General features: G+C 38.6%; 1 protein-coding gene across 4 annotated transcripts in view; it reads right to left on the reverse strand.

The window, feature by feature from the left end:
- slc4a11 (solute carrier family 4 member 11) overlaps positions 1–18,995 on the reverse strand; it is a 243,530-nt gene that overhangs the window by 137,759 nt on the left and 86,776 nt on the right. For all 4 annotated transcript variants that reach the window (XM_047345902.1, XM_047345901.1, XM_047345903.1 and 1 more), the window contains 2 exons: positions 17,343–17,393; positions 6,697–6,813 (listed from right to left, as the gene is read on the reverse strand). In XM_047345902.1, coding sequence (XP_047201858.1) covers positions 6,697–6,813; positions 17,343–17,393 — 168 coding nt within the window. The remainder of the gene's footprint in view (positions 1–6,696; positions 6,814–17,342; positions 17,394–18,995) is intronic.

Consider the following 18,995-nt stretch of genomic DNA (forward strand, 5'->3'; position numbering starts at 1 on the left):
AACCTCATTTCCTGCTATGTATATAGGGTTTAGATTATTTTACTTTATCATGTCTATAGTTTAATAATCTTATGAGATATTCCTTCTTTGTGTGGTGTATTAAGAGTGACATGAGAGTCAACATGTTGGATTGTCTTGGCCCGACATCCTACTGTGTGGGGTGTTCCAAGGACCAACCAGCACATAGCCTGTTGAATGTGACATGTAGCCTGTCAGAAAGCGAGGTGATGGAAACACAGAAAAGACTTACTCTGAACTCACGTTTGATCTCGAGAGGGTTGGTGAGATTTCCTATCTCACATCTGGATGTTCATGAGGGAAATCTCTTTGTGTCCAGTGTGTTGTGGACACCAAACACTCTAGGACCAAACCTGTTATATCTACGATTTTTAATCGTCACATGTGGGGTCTCTAAGGTTTTGAAAATCCGCCGACAATTTTAAAATATTGCCGTGTGAAACAGGCATAAGATGTAGAGGTTTATGCATAATTGGTGAAACAACCGGGTCACATTCAGGTTCAATATGGAACATGTAGAACAGATTTGTGGAATTTGACTGAAGAGACTGTTAGTACATTTGGTCTACTCTGCACGAAAGAAAGAAAATTTATATAATAATAGCCACAACTATTTGATGCTACTGTTGAATGGATATAATGCTTCCTTTTCATATCATTAAATGCTGGGATTGTGTTTTTATGGTTTTAAAGTGTACATTACACTGAGAACAGAATTTCTGTTATATACAATTGTTCGAAGATATTAGTACAAACATGTGGCGCGACAGCAGCTCAATAATATTTTTTTGAAAGCAGAATGAGAGGCAACACTTTTTCTGAATAAGAAATATTACTAAATTTAATTTTGAGCCTTTATCTGCTAAACTGTTAATATATCCCACTACTTTGCAAAATGAAGACATTCCAAAGACCAAAATGCTTACCACAGTTTAGAGTTAATGTGTTTTTACACAAGAACGGAACTAAATTTCCCCAAACCATGTTTCGAAACTTTAGACCTTGTTTCCGATACTGTTTTATCCCTTTGCACTAGCCTAAAAATTTACTGGATCTGGATTTATAGAGCTGGGACAGCAAACAATTTTTAAATGTAACACATTGCTATTGGGATACATACAAGTGCATTAAACAGCTTAATGATTAAAGGGCCATAAAAATAAGAAAAATACCCTTGGCCCATAATCTCTAGAACTCCTAACCAAGAAAAGCTGTAAAGACATTATGAAAAGAAAATTATTCTTCTATTAACTTTACATTTTTCCACACATTTAATTTTTGCTGCATCAAATTAATTTAAAATAATTTGCAAAAAAACACGTTTCACTGTTTGCAACTCAATATGAGATCATTGTTGTCACCCGTTTCTTTTTAAATTCTGCCTTCACATTCTCCATTAGCTGCAGATCAGAAGCCCGTGTGGGCCAGTCCAGTTCACAGCAGCAAATGTTGCACTAAAACAGGGTGACAATAACCAGTAATATTCCTACTGGTTTTCTCTTCTTTATTTTCAAAACTCCACAAAAGACTCTTAATTAACACTTGAACATCATTTCCTCTAAAAATCGTTTTGTGTGAGTCACAGGATTTTCAGTAAAATCCAGTATTCTTCAGCATTTATTAATCCAGACATAATCACAAAGTGATTTTGTAACCAGCAACTTTTACTGTCCGTCAGCAATGTGTAAACTAACAGATATCATACTGCCTGGTATTGAACAGAAACTCCAGAGCAATCTAGACACAACTTGCACAACTATATAGTGTCTGGAAAAGTCTTAATTCTCCTTGAACCTTTCTACATTCTGTAAACAAAATACAATTAAGTTTCAGTTACAACTTTGTATTATAGTTAGATTTTATCTGAATGTAAAGTAGACCATATTTCTGAAGGAAAATAATAAATGGACTTTAATCTTTGAACTAAGTACCAATCTAAAAAGTGTGATGTGCATTTGTGTTTATTCTCCCTGGATCAATCTTTGTAGAACCACTTTGTGCTGCGACTGCCGCTGCAAGTCTTTTCAAGTATGTCTCTACCACCTTGATACATCTGGTGACTGATTTTGTTTTTTCACAATCTTAGTTAGACTTGATGGAGAGCATCTATGAAGAGCAATTTTAAGTCTTGCCATAGATTCCCAACTGGAATTATGTCTGGACTTTGACTGGGCCATTCTAATCCATAAAAATGCTTTGACCTAAACCATTATATAGTAGCTCTGGCTATACAGGTCCTTCTCAAAATATTAGCATATTGTGATAAAGTTCATTATTTTCCATAATGTCATGATGAAAATTTAACATTCATATATTTTAGATTCATTGCACACTAACTGAAATATTTCAGGTCTTTTATTGTCTTAATACAGATGATTTTGGCATACAGCTCATGAAAACCCAAAATTCCTATCTCACAAAATTAGCATATTTAATCCGACCAATAAAAGAAAAGTGTTTTTTAATACAAAAAACGTCAACCTTCAAATAATCATGTACAGTTATGCACTCAATACTTGGTCGGGAATCCTTTTGCAGAAATGACTGCTTCAATGCGGCGTGGCATGGAGGCAATCAGCCTGTGGCACTGCTGAGGTCTTATGGAGGCCCAGGATGCTTCGATAGCGTCCTTTAGCTCATCCAGAGTGTTGGGTCTTGAGTCTCTCAACGTACTCTTCACAATATCCCACAGATTCTCTATGGGGTTCAGGTCAGGAGAGTTGGCAGGCCAATTGAGCACAGTGATACCATGGTCAGTAAACCATTTACCAGTGGTTTTGGCACTGTGAGCAGGTGCCAGGTCGTGCTGAAAAACGAAATCTTCATCTCCATAAAGCTTTTCAGCAGATGGAAGCATGAAGTGCTCCAAAATCTCCTGATAGCTAGCTGCATTGACCCTGCCCTTGATAAAACACAGTGGACCAACACCAGCAGCTGACACGGCACCCCAGACCATCACTGACTGTGGGTACTTGACACTGGACTTCTGGCATTTCCTTCTCCCCAGTCTTCCTCCAGACTCTGGCACCTTGATTTCCGAATGACATGCAGAATTTGCTTTCATCCTAAAAAAGTACTTTGGACCACTGAGCAACAGTCCAGTGCTGCTTCTCTGTAGCCCAGGTCAGGCGCTTCTGCCGCTGTTTCTGGTTCAAAAGTGGCTTGACCTGGGGAATGCAGCACCTGTAGCCCATTTCCTGCACACGCCTGTGCACGGTGGCTCTGGATGTTTCTACTCCAGACTCAGTCCACTGCTTCCGCAGGTCCCCCAAGGTCTGGAATCGGCCCTTCTCCACAATCTTCCTCAGGGTCCGGTCACCTCTTCTCGTTGTGCAGCGTTTTCTGCCACACTTTTTCCTTCCCACAGACTTCCCACTGAGGTGCCTTGATACAGCACTCTGGGAACAGCCTATTCGTTCAGAAATGTCTTTCTGTGTCTTACCCTCTTGCTTGAGGGTGTCAATAGTGGCCTTCTGGACAGCAGTCAGGTCGGCAGTCTTACCCATGATTGGGGTTTTGAGTGATGAACCAGGCTGGGAGTTTTAAAGGCCTCAGGAATCTTTTGCAGGTGTTTAGAGTTAACTCGTTGATTCAGATGATTAGGTTCATAGCTCGTTTAGAGACCCTTTTAATGATATGCTAATTTTGTGAGATAGGAATTTTGGGTTTTCATGAGCTGTATGCCAAAATCATCCTGTATTAAGACAATAAAAGACCTGAAATATTTCAGTTAGTGTGCAATGAATCTAAAATATATGAATGTTAAATTTTCATCATGACATTATGGAAAATAATGAACTTTATCACAATATGCTAATATTTTGAGAAGGACCTGTATGTTCAGGGTTGTTGTCCTGCTGGAAGGAAAACCTCCGTACCAGACTCAAGTCATTTGCAGCCTCTGATAGGATTTTGTGTATTTGGCTCCATACATCTTCCCATCAAGTCAGTCCAGCTTCCCTATCTCTGATTTAGTAATCCACCCCCAGCATGATACTACCACCACTTGTGTTCAGAGTAATGTGTAGTATTAGTACTAGTTTTCCTCCACACATTAAAGGACATTGCTTGATCCACATGTTTGCCGTGTCACCTAAGGACTTATGGCAAATTGCAAACAGGACTTCTTATGGTTTTCTTTCACTAATGGCTTGCCTTTAACAGCTCTTCTATAAAGACCAGGGGAGTTTTCTCCTGAGCCATAACAACTCAATGTAGTTAAGCAGAACTCTCAGAGGGATGTGGTTTAAACCACCGGATACGATCTTGGAAGTGTGCATTAATTATTTTTGTTCAATGCACAGATTTAGTCTAATTTTTTCATTAATGTAAACTCCTAACTAGCATAAAAAATATAGGAGCATATCTAAATGATATACCTGAAGTATTTGTGTGACTGCTGCACATAAGATGCATGTCGTACAATTGTAAGATTTTTATGTATATGGACGGTAATTGGCTTGTCTTAAAATGAGGTGAACACTCCCTGAAATAAACCAACATGACACAATATAAAGCCAGAAGAACTGTCTTGTAAAACTAGAGGGCTGTGGAAAAGTATTGGCCCCCATCCAGATTTTTAGTTGTTTTGTCACACTTAAAGGTTTAACATCAAACTAATTTTATTATCAGACAAAGGTAATATGAGCACATATAAAATGTTATATAAATTGATTATTTCATCTATCAAGACAAAAGGCTATCCAAGCCAACCAGGCCCTATGATAAGAGGTAATCTCATCACTTGTTAAATCATGAACTAATCACGATTTACAACAGTTTTTGAAAAACAGATAACTGCCACACCTGCAGAATTCACCTAAGAAATGACCTTAATAGTGTCTGCCTGACCACACGAAGTAGGCTAAAAGATCTAAAAAAGCAACACATTATCCCTCAAACTGAAGAAATACAAGAACAGATGAGAAACAAAACCAATGACATCTATCAGTCTGGTAAAGGCTACAAGCCATTTTTAAGACTTTGTGACTCCAGTGAAACATAGTGTGACACAACGGTGAAGTTCTCAGGAGTGACACCTAAATTTGATTTTGCTTTCGGAATAATAAAGTCTTTATGAACTGAATTGAATTAAAAAAATTTACTCAATTATGGTCAGTGTTTATCATTCAACAATTAGAAAAAGGTTGGGCAAAAACTGCAACGATAAGAGGGTTCTGCGGTCTAAGCTACTACTTAAACCAAAAACAACACAAAGACCTTTTTCACATCTTGATGATTCCTAACACGTTCAATAAAATATTCTGTGGACTGGCGAAAAAAGTTGAACATCATAGCCACAATCACACATGGTGGTGGTAGTGGTGATCTCGGCTGCTTTGCTTCTTTAGGACCTGGATGTTGTGTCGTAATTGATGGAACTATGAATTTTGCTCTCTATCCTAAAGGGGAATTTGTGACAATTCGTTTGTAACCTTAAGTTGAAGTGCACTTGGTTTACACAGCAGGAAAATAATCCGATGACACCATCACATCCTCCTCTGAATGGCTCAAAGGTTGCCGCAAAGGGTATCACAACCAGTTATTAAGTTTAGGGACCATTATGTTTTCACATAGGGCCAGGTTGCTTCTGATCGCTCCCCCCACCCGATAAACAAATCATCATTTGAAAACTGCATTTTGTATTCACTCAGGTTTATCTAAATTTGTGTGACCACCTACATGAGACAATTAGGCAAAAACAGAGGAAATGCTTAGGATGAGCGAGTATTTTTTTGTTATTGCACTCTGCAATACTAAATAAAGATCTGTACACTGACTGAGCTGCAGTTTCATTAGGAAGCAAATGCTCCAAAAGTTTACACATGACAACGTTGAGAAGAAACAAACACTCCTGAAGAAAAGAGTCATGTTTTGACTAAATAAATATTATACAGTTTGCCACAGTACTGGAGTAAAAGGTGAAACATTCTAAAGCTGAATCAAAGCACCAACTCTTGATCACACTTGGACGCAGATGTGAATTTCAACAGAGTAACGATCTCTAAATATAACAGAACTAGAGTAATTTAGGTGAGATAGATTTTTGCTTTTGAAATGCCACTCCCCCAGCCAGGCCTAAACTCACTTGTACAGAGTGCCTTTTTACAAACAAATATGTCAGGAAATAAAGACACTTAAACAGCATTTAGCCGACAAAATTGTTATCCCTATTATTATGTCTTTCTGACCAAAATTCAGCTCCCATTTTTCATTCCCTCTAAAATATTTTAGGTGCTTTATTTAATCAAATCCAAATGAGGTTTTACTGAAACTCCTGTGAGTTGACACCTGAAGATGTTCTGTTTTGAGTATGCGATGCGCCACCTTTCCTTTCCATTTTCTGTAAAAACCATGGTCAGTTTCTGTAAAACAAACTTATCAAGGCAGACCGGACAAAAGGTTGGTAAAATAGATATTTGATTAATTTTTATAGTTAATTTAAGTTCTGAGTTGTTTTAAGACAATAGATGACAGACTTTGATCTTGGCCCCTTTCAGAGCAGCAGTTAGCATTAGCCTCCAAAGCCCAACTAATCTGTATTTTGACTAAATAATGATGCAAAGAGAGTTAGGTACTCCAGGCTAGACAATAAATACTGACATTTTGATAAAACACAATTTTTAAAATCCTGAACAATCTTTTTAGGTGCTCTCTCCTACTCCTTGCAGGACTGACCTGGCCCTGGGCTGATCTGGTTGTCATAGAGGTGGATGTCTTCTCCGCAGGCGATTGGTAAGTCCTGCCCCTCCTCTTGGCACTCCCTGCCCTCCTCTTGCTCCGCCTCCCGCTGCTCTGGGGACACAACAGCACAGGATATCTGGTTACCAAGCCAGGCTGCAAACTCACCTACATTTTTGGTTTTTTTCCACCAGAAAAACAACTAAACAAGAAAAAAAAAAAAAACTACCATACCAATACCATTTGAAAAAATTAAAACATATATTTTTAATGTAGTTACAATATCAAAAAGGTAGACACCTTTGTTTTTTTAATCTCACATTAGAATATAAGATCAGAAGTATAAGAAAAGATTTAACAAGAAATTAAAGTTAATAAAGTCTGATAACCGGACTGCCATAAAGCAGATGCATTTTCAAATTAAATTAAAAACATAATCATCATTCACCTACATTCTTAGGAGTTTGGAGGTTTTACATACAAATTTCAGCCTGTTACACTCAATGAGGAGGCTTGCAGCACAATTGCACTGAATAAAAAAATGGAGATTATTTAGGTCTAAGGAGAAAACCTTTGACACCTAACAACTACTAAAGTATTTAAAGTAAAGTTAAAATATTATTTAAGGTCATATGTGTCTATCAAAGCCAGCTCAAGACATAATGTAAATAAACTAAGCAGCTGCTAATCCATCAAAACCAATAGGGGATCTCAAGAGGACTAGGATCGTCAGTGACGTGTCAAGTGATACAACAGCAGAAAACATGTAAAACAAAAACTGTGATCGTTGATGTGTAAAATGTTATATACACTGATCAAAAGAATGAAAGGTACACTATATAAATCAGGGCATAATATCAAGTCAGTTAAACTTAAATAGTGATCTGGTCAGTTCAGTAGTAGAGAGGGCTTTTAATCAGTGTCAGCTACTTTGTGTAAATGAAATTTACAACAGGTGCACTAAAGAGTCAACTATAAGACGACCCCAAAAACAGGAATGGTTTTGATTGAGGACACAGACCTAATACTTTTTTAACAGCCTTTCAGTAGCTTTGTATTTGTTCAAGGTTAGCATCACTACTGGTAGCATGAGCCGATACCTGGACCCTTCAGAGGTTGTACAGGCAGTCCAACTCCACCAGGATGGCACATCAATTTGTGCCATTGGCTGAAGGTTTGCTGTGTCCCCCCATCACAGTCTCAAGAGCATGGAGGAGATTCCAGGAGACAGCCAGTTACTCTAGGAGAGATGGACAGGGCCATCAGAGGTCCTTAACCCATCAGCAGGACTGGTATCTGATCCTTTGTCCAAGGAGGAACAGGGTGAGTACTACCAGAGCCCTACAAAGTGACATCCAGCAGGCTACTGGCATGAATGTCTCTGACCAAACCATTAGAAACAGACTTCAAGAGACTTTACCACGTCGTCTATTAGGCCCTTTTCTTACTGCCTGGTACCGTGGAGCTTGATTGGCATTTGCCAGAGAACACCAGACTTGGCAGATTCAGCAGTAGTGGTGCCCTGTTCTTTTAACATCTCTGGGACATTGTGTTTAGGCGTGGATATCCAGCATGATGTTTTTTTCCAGTTGAGATCTGATGTGTTTTCAAAGTTTTATTTAAATTTTTTGAGCAGTGTATTCTCAATGCAGTGTGGTCATAAAGTCTAAGAAAAATATTTTGTTGTGGAACAAATTAACATTTTACAAGCAGCCTCACTGTTTTAGTGCCACCTAGTCTGCAGAAGTAAGGCCAAAGTTCAATATTAAGGAATGTTGTGTTATTTGTGTAATGTATAAATGTTTAAACATGGATGACTTAACAGGAATAATAGTTAGCCTTAGACTCCCTCTAGGGTCCATCCTAGGATCTAATTTTTCCTGGGAGAATGATAATGATGAATGTGATGTAAAACTGACAAATGCTTGAACAAAGGGCAGTTTAGCTCCTTTTTGTCAAATCAGACATAAGAAACAAGGCATAATATAGAATATGCATATCTGCATTTAATCTAACAAATCTGGGGTTGTTCCAAAATCTGTCTCATAAGTGTACAATTATGACATTCTGACTCACAGTGAATATCATTCTTTGTGACATTCACAAGAAAAGAGCATCAAAAGACAGTCTGCCTTGTCTGCTGCTCTAGGTTTGCCTGTCTGTGCTCTGGCAGCCGCTCAGCCAAGGCTCAGCTCTGCCTCAGACTAACAGCCAAGTGAGAAAGACTTGAAAACAGCTGTATTCTGATCAAAACTCTACCAGTACATTCTATTCGCACACAAATTGTGGGAACCACAAGCAACAGCAAAAACAATATACACCGTTGAGGCTAACACTAGCCTGCTGTTTTTGCAAACTCGTCCAAAGATCCTTGACGGAGCAAGATGCAAGTCTACGGAAAATGTTTTGTAGCCGTATGAGCTCAGATTCTTCTGAAATAAATGTCAGCAACACATGTTTTAGGTAAAATGTTGTTTAGGCCAGCTTTTTGAAACCCAGTTAACCCCATGTGGAGCAAAGAAGAGAGTCTAGACCCTTGGTAGAAACAAACGGTCATAAAAAAAGAAAGGAAACATTCTATTGAGTTAGGTATGACAGTCACAAAAGTACTGTGAGTTAAGACTAACTTAAACCACTGATTTCTCCACAACCTTCACAAACAACCCCTGTGCTACTTTTTAAAAGTTAAAATAATGCTAAAAGATAACAGAAGGGTCAAATTTTTGAATATTCCAAAACTATTTGTGTAAGGATTTGCAATATTTTTCTATAGAACTGTGGATTATTTTACATTTTAACCATAGACGTTTTAAGGTTAAAGAATATGTTGGATTTGTAAAACTCTGGAAAGTACAGAAAACATTTGCGGAAAAACTGAAATGGAATTTTGATAAAAACTAATTTCATAGGGCCTAGGTTTAGGCAGTCAGTGCAATTTTTAAAACAACGTGGCTCTGTATCTGTCATTTTTATTTCAGTTGTTTTGATATTAAAGTGTCTTGCTGCACGTTAGGATTAGGATTAGAGGATTTTAGGATTAGATTTGCTTCTTGGTTTGCTGTGTAACAGAAAAAGATAATTCATTGAAGAGTGGAAAGTAATTAAGTTAATAAAGTTTAAGTTAACATTTCTCATACAAGTAGAGGGCTCATTTACTCTTTACTGCCAAAAGCTTAGGGTCGCAAATAAACACTAAGAATTGAATGAATTCATATTTCTTTATAACATAATATTGTTCCAGCCCATTGACCGGACCTCATTTTGAGAATCCCAGTTTTAAACTCTCATCAAGGGACAAAAAATGCAAACTCTTCAGCACCATCATGTTTAAAATAATGTTGAAATACAAAAACCTTAAGTGGCATTGAATTTAAAAAATGACACATCAACCAATTGTTTTGTGAAGACACTTGTTGACAGGATGATGTGATAACTCTTAAACACACAGCATTTCACACTTGGGCATTCCTGCTTTGCCCTTGAGATTGCAAGCTGTGTCCCCAGGAAGAAACCAGATATAGCTGAAAATAATGGTTTAGATAAATTAGGATACCTTTATAGTCATTATACAAATGTACAAATAATTGAAAGAGGAAGGAGAAATTAAATTATAGTTTGAACTCATTACTCTCTGCTTTTAGTTCTTATATGTGAACATGTTGTTACTGACTTGTGTCCAAACTCTGTGGCAGCAATGACAGCTTAGCTTAAACAGGGAACACGTCTGCCATTCACCTCACTAAAAACAAAAATTAAAAAAGGAACCTAAACATGTAAAAAAAACACACAAAAAACACAGTGCCATAAGGCATAGTTGTGAGGGAGCACTTGCAATGTAAGTCTGTGTATTTTTAAAGAATTTTCAGCATAGTGTGTTTAGCGTCTTGCTAAAATATTCACATCGTTTGGCCTTTTACACATCTTGTCATGTTACAGCTACATACCTTATTATATTGTACTGGGATTATATTTGCATACCAACATTAAGGAAGTGGAAGGAGAATTTTGTGTGATTATCCAAACTTTTAAGAAAAAACCCTAAAATTTCGCTCTGCATTTAGAACCAGTCTAATTCGTTCTGAAACCTCTGAATAAAATCAAGTACAACTAAGTACTGTCACAAATCACCTAATTAGTAAATTGAGCCCAACTGTGTGTGATTTGATCCCAGTATAATCTCTGCTCTGTTAAAGAACATTAACTGAAGTCTGTTAGAGAACATTAGTGAACAAAAAGCGAAGAACAAAGAGCTTCATGAAGGCCGGAAGTAGCAGAAGTAGATGTTGCAGTGCATTGTGGTAAATGTAGTGTAATTTGGTCGGTACCTGTAAAAGTACTGAATTCAGTACCCATACCTACTGGTGGGCCATTATTAACAGACATCTGAAATTGTCTTGTGGGCTGGATTTAACTGTAACTCAATCTGGATGTGGCCCGTGGGCCTTGAGCTTGATATCAAAATAAATCCAATTGCAAATTTGTGTCAGCACTTGAAAATGTATGTTAACAGATGCTCTTTGTCCAGTCTGACAGAAGATGGGCAAAAATGTCCACCTCCAGATGTGCAAAGCAGTAAGAGTCATGACCTAAGAGAAAGTTATAGTTGCAATTGTAATTATGGTGAAAGGTAGTTCTGCTAAGTATTGACTCAGAGGGGCTGAATACATGCATGCCACACTCTTCAGATGTTTGGTTGAAAAATGAAAGTTCTGTCTGACCTTTCTTCCACTGCACTGGCTTATATTGGTCTATCACATTAAATCTCTAAAAGTACATTACAACCACAAAGCTAAAAGTACCAAAATATGAACATTTATGAACAAGTATGAATCCTGTTGCAAGGCACTTTACACTTTATTTCCTTTAGTGAAGCTGTGTTGTACAGAATAAATATGAATTAATGTCAATGCAAAACATATGCTCTTTAAAATCTATTCTCATTGATCCACTGGGAAGATAATTGTCATAAACTGTAACACAAAGATGCAGAAGAAAAGAGGACAGACATTAAAATAAAATTAAAACAGTTTACAAAAAAACGAGAGTAGTTTTAAGTAGTCAGATATAATAGTCTTTAAAAAAGGTCTAAGGTCTTGGATGTGCAATGTTCAGGTATTTGGTCTGGTAGAGAATATCAGAGGACTCACCCTGCAGCCTTTTTGTGTGAGTCATCCCCGTATCTCCTCCTGACACAGCAGACCCTTAAATCAAATTCTACTGCAACTACTGGGCTTCCAAATATTATCCAGTGATCGTCATGATGCAATGAGAATAATCTCATTTTGCTCTTTATCTGCTGACCGGATCTGTGAAAAGGCCCCAATTTCAGTTTATTTTGTCTGTCTTGTATCAGGATGACCTCTCAGCACTTGACATTAGTTGAACCTAGCTGTTTTGTTGCCTTGCCTGCATCCCTCCAAGCCTCAGACCTACCGACTGGGCTCTGACTTTCAAATCACCTTGTGTGAAAGCAGCTACAGGTCGACAGCAAGAACAGTGGGTTCATTTTAAATTATAATAGCATCAATTCAACAATTTTGGAATGATGTATTTCTTTAAAATATAGTGTTTACCTCTATACCATGTTGTGTAAGCATTTGTTTAAATATGCAGGGTATCATAGTGAGTGAGAGGTTTTACAATGTCTCTTTTTTTGTGTGGTCTAAACAGAACACTTATATGTGAATACTGAATATGGACAGCTGCATATGAAGCTAACCTCCCTAACTGAAATGAGGTAATACAAAGCATGTAATATGCAGAAGGAACAAGAGCTCAGGGGTTAGTTTGGTTTGACAAAAAACCCTGAATGACTAATGCACAAGGTCCAAACAATATATAGTGTTTCACTGCTGCCTTTGAGGTGAGCCTGGAGCTGTGACATTCTGACACAGTATTAACTCCCACTTTGAAGCATGTTTGGATCCTTAAAAAGTTTTTAACTTCTGTGATTTGCATTATGAGAAGAGAACTAATACAGAACTGCCTCCATATGCTGGGGACCAACAGATCACATATGGTTAGTGGTATATTTAGGCTGTTATGTGTCTGATAAAACCTAGATATTTATATAAGACCTAGCTATGTCTTAGTGATATGATAATCTTTCAATACGTTAACAAGACGTATACTATGAAGAGAAAATGGCTCAGAAGTTTACAAGCACTGCATTTTCTGGCTTTTTTGATGAGTTTAAAGAATTTTCTTTTTCCAGGGTTGAACTAATGAAAGAACTTGGATGAATTTTTAAACAAGAATTATGCTTACATAATGTAGTTTATTGTGCACTTTTCAAAACCACACAGGGTCTATCATTTAAATGATACACTACCAATCAAAGGTTTGGACACACCTTCTCATCAAATGGTTTGTCTTTATTTTTATTTCTACCTCTGGCATCTCCTACAACAATGCAAAAATGTCTGGAGACTACCTCATAAGGCTCATCGAGAGAATGCCAAGACTGTGCAAAGTAGCAATTACATGCTTACAAACTGGGGTGACGGTGGAGGAGGGTATATAAAAGATGTTTTGAGCTATTTCACAATTTTTTGTTTGCTACATAATTCTATATAATTTGCTAGTTTTGATGTCTTTGCTATGTATCTACAATGTAGAAATTAATAAAAATAAGGAAAAGCCATTTAATGACAAAGGTGTGTCCAAAACCTTTTTATTAAATGTATTAAAAAAAACACACAACCCCCATAGAACCTATATGTTTTAAGTATACACCAAATTATGTCAGTATATTTAAGTTGCTGTAGTTGGTAGAGTTCATTTTTATTTAATTTCCAAGCACAGATTGGGCTTTTAACCATATTCCATATTCCATGCCACTGAGAACAGGTTTGTGTGGTGTCTTTGTCCAATGCAGTCAAAAGACACTCCACTCTGAAGGGGGTACTGGCAGGTGCTATTCACCATCCACACACTCATCTCCATTCCATCCTCTGTTTCAAACAAGAACAACATCTGGTCTTAGCTCTTTTAGACTCTGGTTCAGAGCAAAACCTTATTAATTCAGATCTCATCCAAAAACTACAGTTACTGGTCCAGAATCTTTCCTTGCCCATTCTTGTATCTGCTCTGGATGGGAGCTCTTTAGAGACCATCAATCAACAAAAACTACCTCCCCATTTAATAACATCTGTTAATCACCACAAATGTATTTCTTTTTTTATTTTCACAAGTAAGGAGGCTCACATCATTTTGGCCCTTCCCTGGCTAAAAACTCATAATCTTCATTTAAACTGGGCTGAATCCTGAGTCGAGTCCTGGAGCCAACCGTGCCATAACTCTTGCCTCTGTTCAGCTATACCCCACAGCAACAAACACACTGATGTTTTGGAACATCCCCCAGATCTCACAAATGTTCCTCCAGATTATAATAACCTTCAGAGGGTTTTCAGTAAAGACGCAGCTCCGTCTCTTCCTCATTGCCCATATGACTGCAGCATTAACCTCCTCCCCGGTGCTCCTTTACCTTCTGGTCATCTTTATTACATTTACAACTCCGAGCATGAATCCATGGAACAACACATCAACGACTCACTCAAAGCATGTTTTCTTGTTTGTATATCTGGATGATTTACTTATGTATTCAAAGGACTTCCAGACGCACAGACATCAGGTCAGGATGGTTCTGCAACATCTCCTGGAGAACCGACTCTATGTCAAGGCTGAGAAGTGCGAATAGCTTTCTTGTCTTTGTTTTTGAGCATGGACAAGGCAGATCCAAGCAAAGTCAAAGCGGTCCTGGATTGGCCCCCACCTATTACTAGGAAGCAACTTCAATGCTTTCTCGGATTTGCCAACTTTACCGGAGATTCATCAGGAACTACAGCATCACCACGTCACCATTAACCACCCTCACTTCTACCAAGAAGACATTTTCCTGGACTGCTGAGGCTGAAGAAGCCTTCAAGACCCTCAAAGAAAAGCTTGCTTCTGCACCTATCTTGGTCTATCCTGATTCAAAGATCCAGTTTGTTCTGGAGGTGGACGCATCAAACACAGGAGTTGGAGCTGTACTATTCCAGAAGGCGCCCTCGGACGGCAAGCTCCACACATGTGCATTCTTCTTAAAATGTTTCTGCTCTCCAGAACTAAAGTACGATGTTGGGGACCGAGAACTACTTGCCATTAAGATGGCAATGAAGGATTGGCGTCACTGACTGGAGGGCACCACCATCCCTATAATCATCAGTTAGCCAAGCCCTTAAACTCACGCCAGTCTCGTTGGTCTATGTTCTTTGACCCTGGATGGCAAGTAATGGAAAAGTTAAACTGGGAAAAGAACACCAAGCCTTATGCGCGCTCTCGTCAGTTCTCTCCAAAAGAAGAAACATCTCCTTGGACCTGGAGGATCGGAGCCATCGGGCTCAACAGCAAAAACCTGACCTAGGAGGGGGACCAACTGGTTGCACCATCCATTCACAGGTAATACAATGGGCTCACTCATCCCGATTTTTTGTCCTTTGGCAGCCTGTTCCACATGTGCCCGCAACAATAATCTTCATAAACCACCCGCTGGTCTACTACAATCACTATCCATTCCCAGCTGACCCTGGTCTCACAAAGCCCTGGACTTTCTCACTGGTTTACCCCATCTAATAATAAGACTGTCATTCTGTCTGTCATTGATCGGTTCTCCAAATGCCACCTTGTAGCCCTATCTGTACTCCCCTATGCCGCTCTCACTGCTAAACTATAAATAAATCATGTTTTCTAGGATACATGTACTCCTCGGTGAGATTGTGTCAGCCTGAGGTTCCCAGGTCATCTCTCAGGGTTGGAAAAAGTTCTGTTCAGTTCTTGGTGCCCAATCTAAACTCTCTTCCGGTTTCCATCCCCAGACTAACGGTCAGTGTGATAGACTCAATCAAGAAACTGAAACCACCCACAGATGTCTCCGTCCCCTACAACCCCATGTCTTGGAGTCACCACCTCATTTGAGCACAATACACCCATAACACCCATGACCAGCTTCATCCGGTCTGTCACCTTTTGAGTCATCTCTGGGGTACCAACCATCACTTCCTGAAATCATCCCTCCATTGGTCTGGGCTCATATACTCCATTGTCATCACAAATCAATAAGAGATATGCTGACCAGAAAAGATCCACGGCAGCCACGTATTCTCCTTGACAAGAAGTGTGGTTGTCATGCCGTAATTTTCCACTCAAGGCATATTTGAAGAAGCTCGCACCCAGGTTCATCTGTCCCTTCAAAATAGAATCTATAATCAGTCCCACATCTGTATGCCTCAAGCTTCTGGCTTATCACCATGTCCACCCTGCTTTCCATGTTTTTTAGATCAAGCCTGTCCTCACCAGCTCTATGTGCCCTTCACCTGCCCAGGAAATCGTGGGCCACTCCGTTTTTGATTTCCAGCGCTTTGTTGTCTCCCGGTTAAGAAGTCACGGGATAGAGTTCCTGGTCGATTGGGCAGGTGACGGTCCAGAGGATCGTTCATGGGTGCCACAGTGCTTCAATTTTGGACCCGGACCTCATCACAGAGTATGAGGCATCCATTCAATCCACCTCCAGACGGCCGCCATAATAATTTTCCACGATAATTTACAAAAAAACATTCTTTAACAATCCTACAATGTGATTTCCTGGATTTCTTTTCTCATTTTGTCTCTCATAGTTGAAGTGTACCTATGATGAAAATTATAGACTTCTCTCATCTTTCTAAGTAGGAGAACTTGCACAATCAGTAGCTGACTAAATACTTTTTGGCCCCACTCTATAATGTTCTGCCCTTTTGTGGATTTCAGAATTCAAACCTGCAGGCTTTTCTTTTTTTTAAATCATTAAAGTACGCATGAAGTCCAGCATGAAAAACAACCGTTTATATTGAAATACCAAAAGAAATAGGGCTTTCATTCTAATGAGTACATGTAAACCTCTGACCAGCACTGTGCAACAGAACTTTTACAGTGCAAGGCAGTACATTTGCCCTACAATAAAAATCTATAACATACTGACATGAGTCACACTTTGGTCGTAACATACCTTAGCTGAGCACTTAGCCTCCAAACCAGCCTCTACTAATGAACCCCCACCACAACATCGGTGGATAATGCTTACATACCAACAATAATGTAATTGCATTCATATTTTGATAGAAGGTTGCCTAATAAAGACAGACATGCTCATCTGCAGCTGTGAATCTGCTGAGTGAATTGGTGTATTACAGGAAGGGGATAATTGGCTAAGGGAGACAGGGAGATCCAATGCAAGTCTATTCTATCTTGACTGCTGTGGCTGCACATGCTAATTGGACATCTCTCCTTGGCTTGAAGGTAATGAAACTGCTGTTATATCAGACATAGTAAGGTTCATTATTTATATTCAAATCCAGCATAGTTTGGGAGCTGGCAGCAGTTTTTGTGCTGTGCTGCTGTTTTAATGCATATGCACATCTTCTTTAAACATGAAAATGCACATCAATGGTGAAAAAAAGGCTTTTATACACACATTTTGACAGTACATTTTACTGTAATGAATTAAAAATGGGGATTCTTTTCAAATTGTAGCTCAGACTAACAGATCCCTGTTTTCCCCAGCTAATACATTGTGGACAATTTTACATAAAGGTGGTGCAGTTATGTTTTTGGTAAATCAGACTCACCCATTTCTTGAAAGAAGTATCCATTCTTGGACATCCCAGATGGAGGCGCCTCTGCAAGTGCAGCACAGAAAAAAAAAGTAATTATGGAGGAAAATCTGAGCAACAATAAAAGACCCAATATGTAATAGCAGCTGTTGTAGTTATGTATTAAACGTTGATATGACAAATAGTTATGAATACAAATTGGCACAATTATTCTGCCTTACTAAGGTATTCATGGTTTTATGGTTTTACTTAACAAAATCCAACAAAACTGTTTGCAAAACTGAAGCATAATAGAAATATTTCTTACTTCTCTGAAGCTTTATTTTAATTCAAGAACTTCTAAATAGAAAATGTCTATTGTGCCTGGCTTTGAAAATATATTTACCTTGTTTTCAAAGATTTGCAAGTCTTGAAAAAGTATTTACACTCTTGCAGATTTCTATAGTTTTAGCTTTTTTGTCACACTGAAATATTTTAGATCATCGATCAAAGATAACCTGAGTAAATCACACAAACAAACATTTGATGACAAATGTCATAAAGTGTTTGCAATACCTGGCAATGAGTCCACATCAATGTGGAGGAATTTTGGCTTGCTTTTCTTGGTGGGATTTTTTTTTATTCAGCCTCCAGTGGGGCTGAATTAAAAATGACTGGCATTTTTTATTATCTCAATCAGAGTTAAGCCAGGTCTTTGTTTTATTTTAGCCATTTAAAGATGGACTTGCTGGTGTTCTTTGGAACATGTTCTGTTTATTATTCCTAGTTCTTTAGCTTTAATGTACCAAACTAATGACTGAACATTCTTCTTTGGAATTTTCTGCTAGAGAGCAAAAAATCCATTAATTATGTCAAGTCATCTAAATTCCAAAGCAGTAAACCATGACGCTATCACCACTATGTTTGTTTGCCAGTATAATATATGAAATGCTGTTAGTTCAATTCCAGATGTACAACCCAATTTCCAATGAGGTTGGGATGTTTTGTAAAACATAAATATAAACAGAATACAATGATTTGCAAATCCTGTTCAACCTACACTCACCGACCACTTTATTAGGTACACCTTGCTAGTACCGGGTTGGACCCCCTTTTTGCATTCAGAACTGCCCTAAACCTTCATGGCATAGATTCAACAAGGTACTGGAAACATTCCTCAGAGAGTTTGGTCCACATTGACGTGATAACATCACACAGATGCTGCAGATTTGTCGGCTGCACATCCATGATGCTAATCTCCCGTTCCACCAAATCCCAAAGGTGCTCTATTTAATTGACATCTGGTGACTGTGGCGGCCATTTGAGTCCAGTGAAGTCATTGTCATGTTCAAGAAACCAGTCTGACATGATTCCTGCCTTATGACATGGCGCTTTATCTTGCTGGAATTAACCATCAGAAGATGGGTACACTGTGGTCATAAAGGGATGGACATGGTCAGCAACAATACTCAGGTAGGCTGTGGCGTTGACACGATGTTAAATTGGTACTAAGGGGCCCAAAGTGTGCCAAGAAAATATCCCCCACACCATTACACCAACCCACCACCAGCCTGAACCATTGATACAGGAGTGGCACCCGGAGTTGCTGCCCTGTGATTGGCTGATTAGAAATGTGGGTTAACGAGCAGTTGGACAGCTGTATCTAATAAAGTGGCCAGTGAGTGTATA

The sequence above is a fragment of the Girardinichthys multiradiatus genome, chromosome 19 (genome assembly GCF_021462225.1).
Source record: "Girardinichthys multiradiatus isolate DD_20200921_A chromosome 19, DD_fGirMul_XY1, whole genome shotgun sequence".
NCBI classification, from domain to species: Eukaryota; Metazoa; Chordata; class Actinopteri; order Cyprinodontiformes; family Goodeidae; genus Girardinichthys; species Girardinichthys multiradiatus.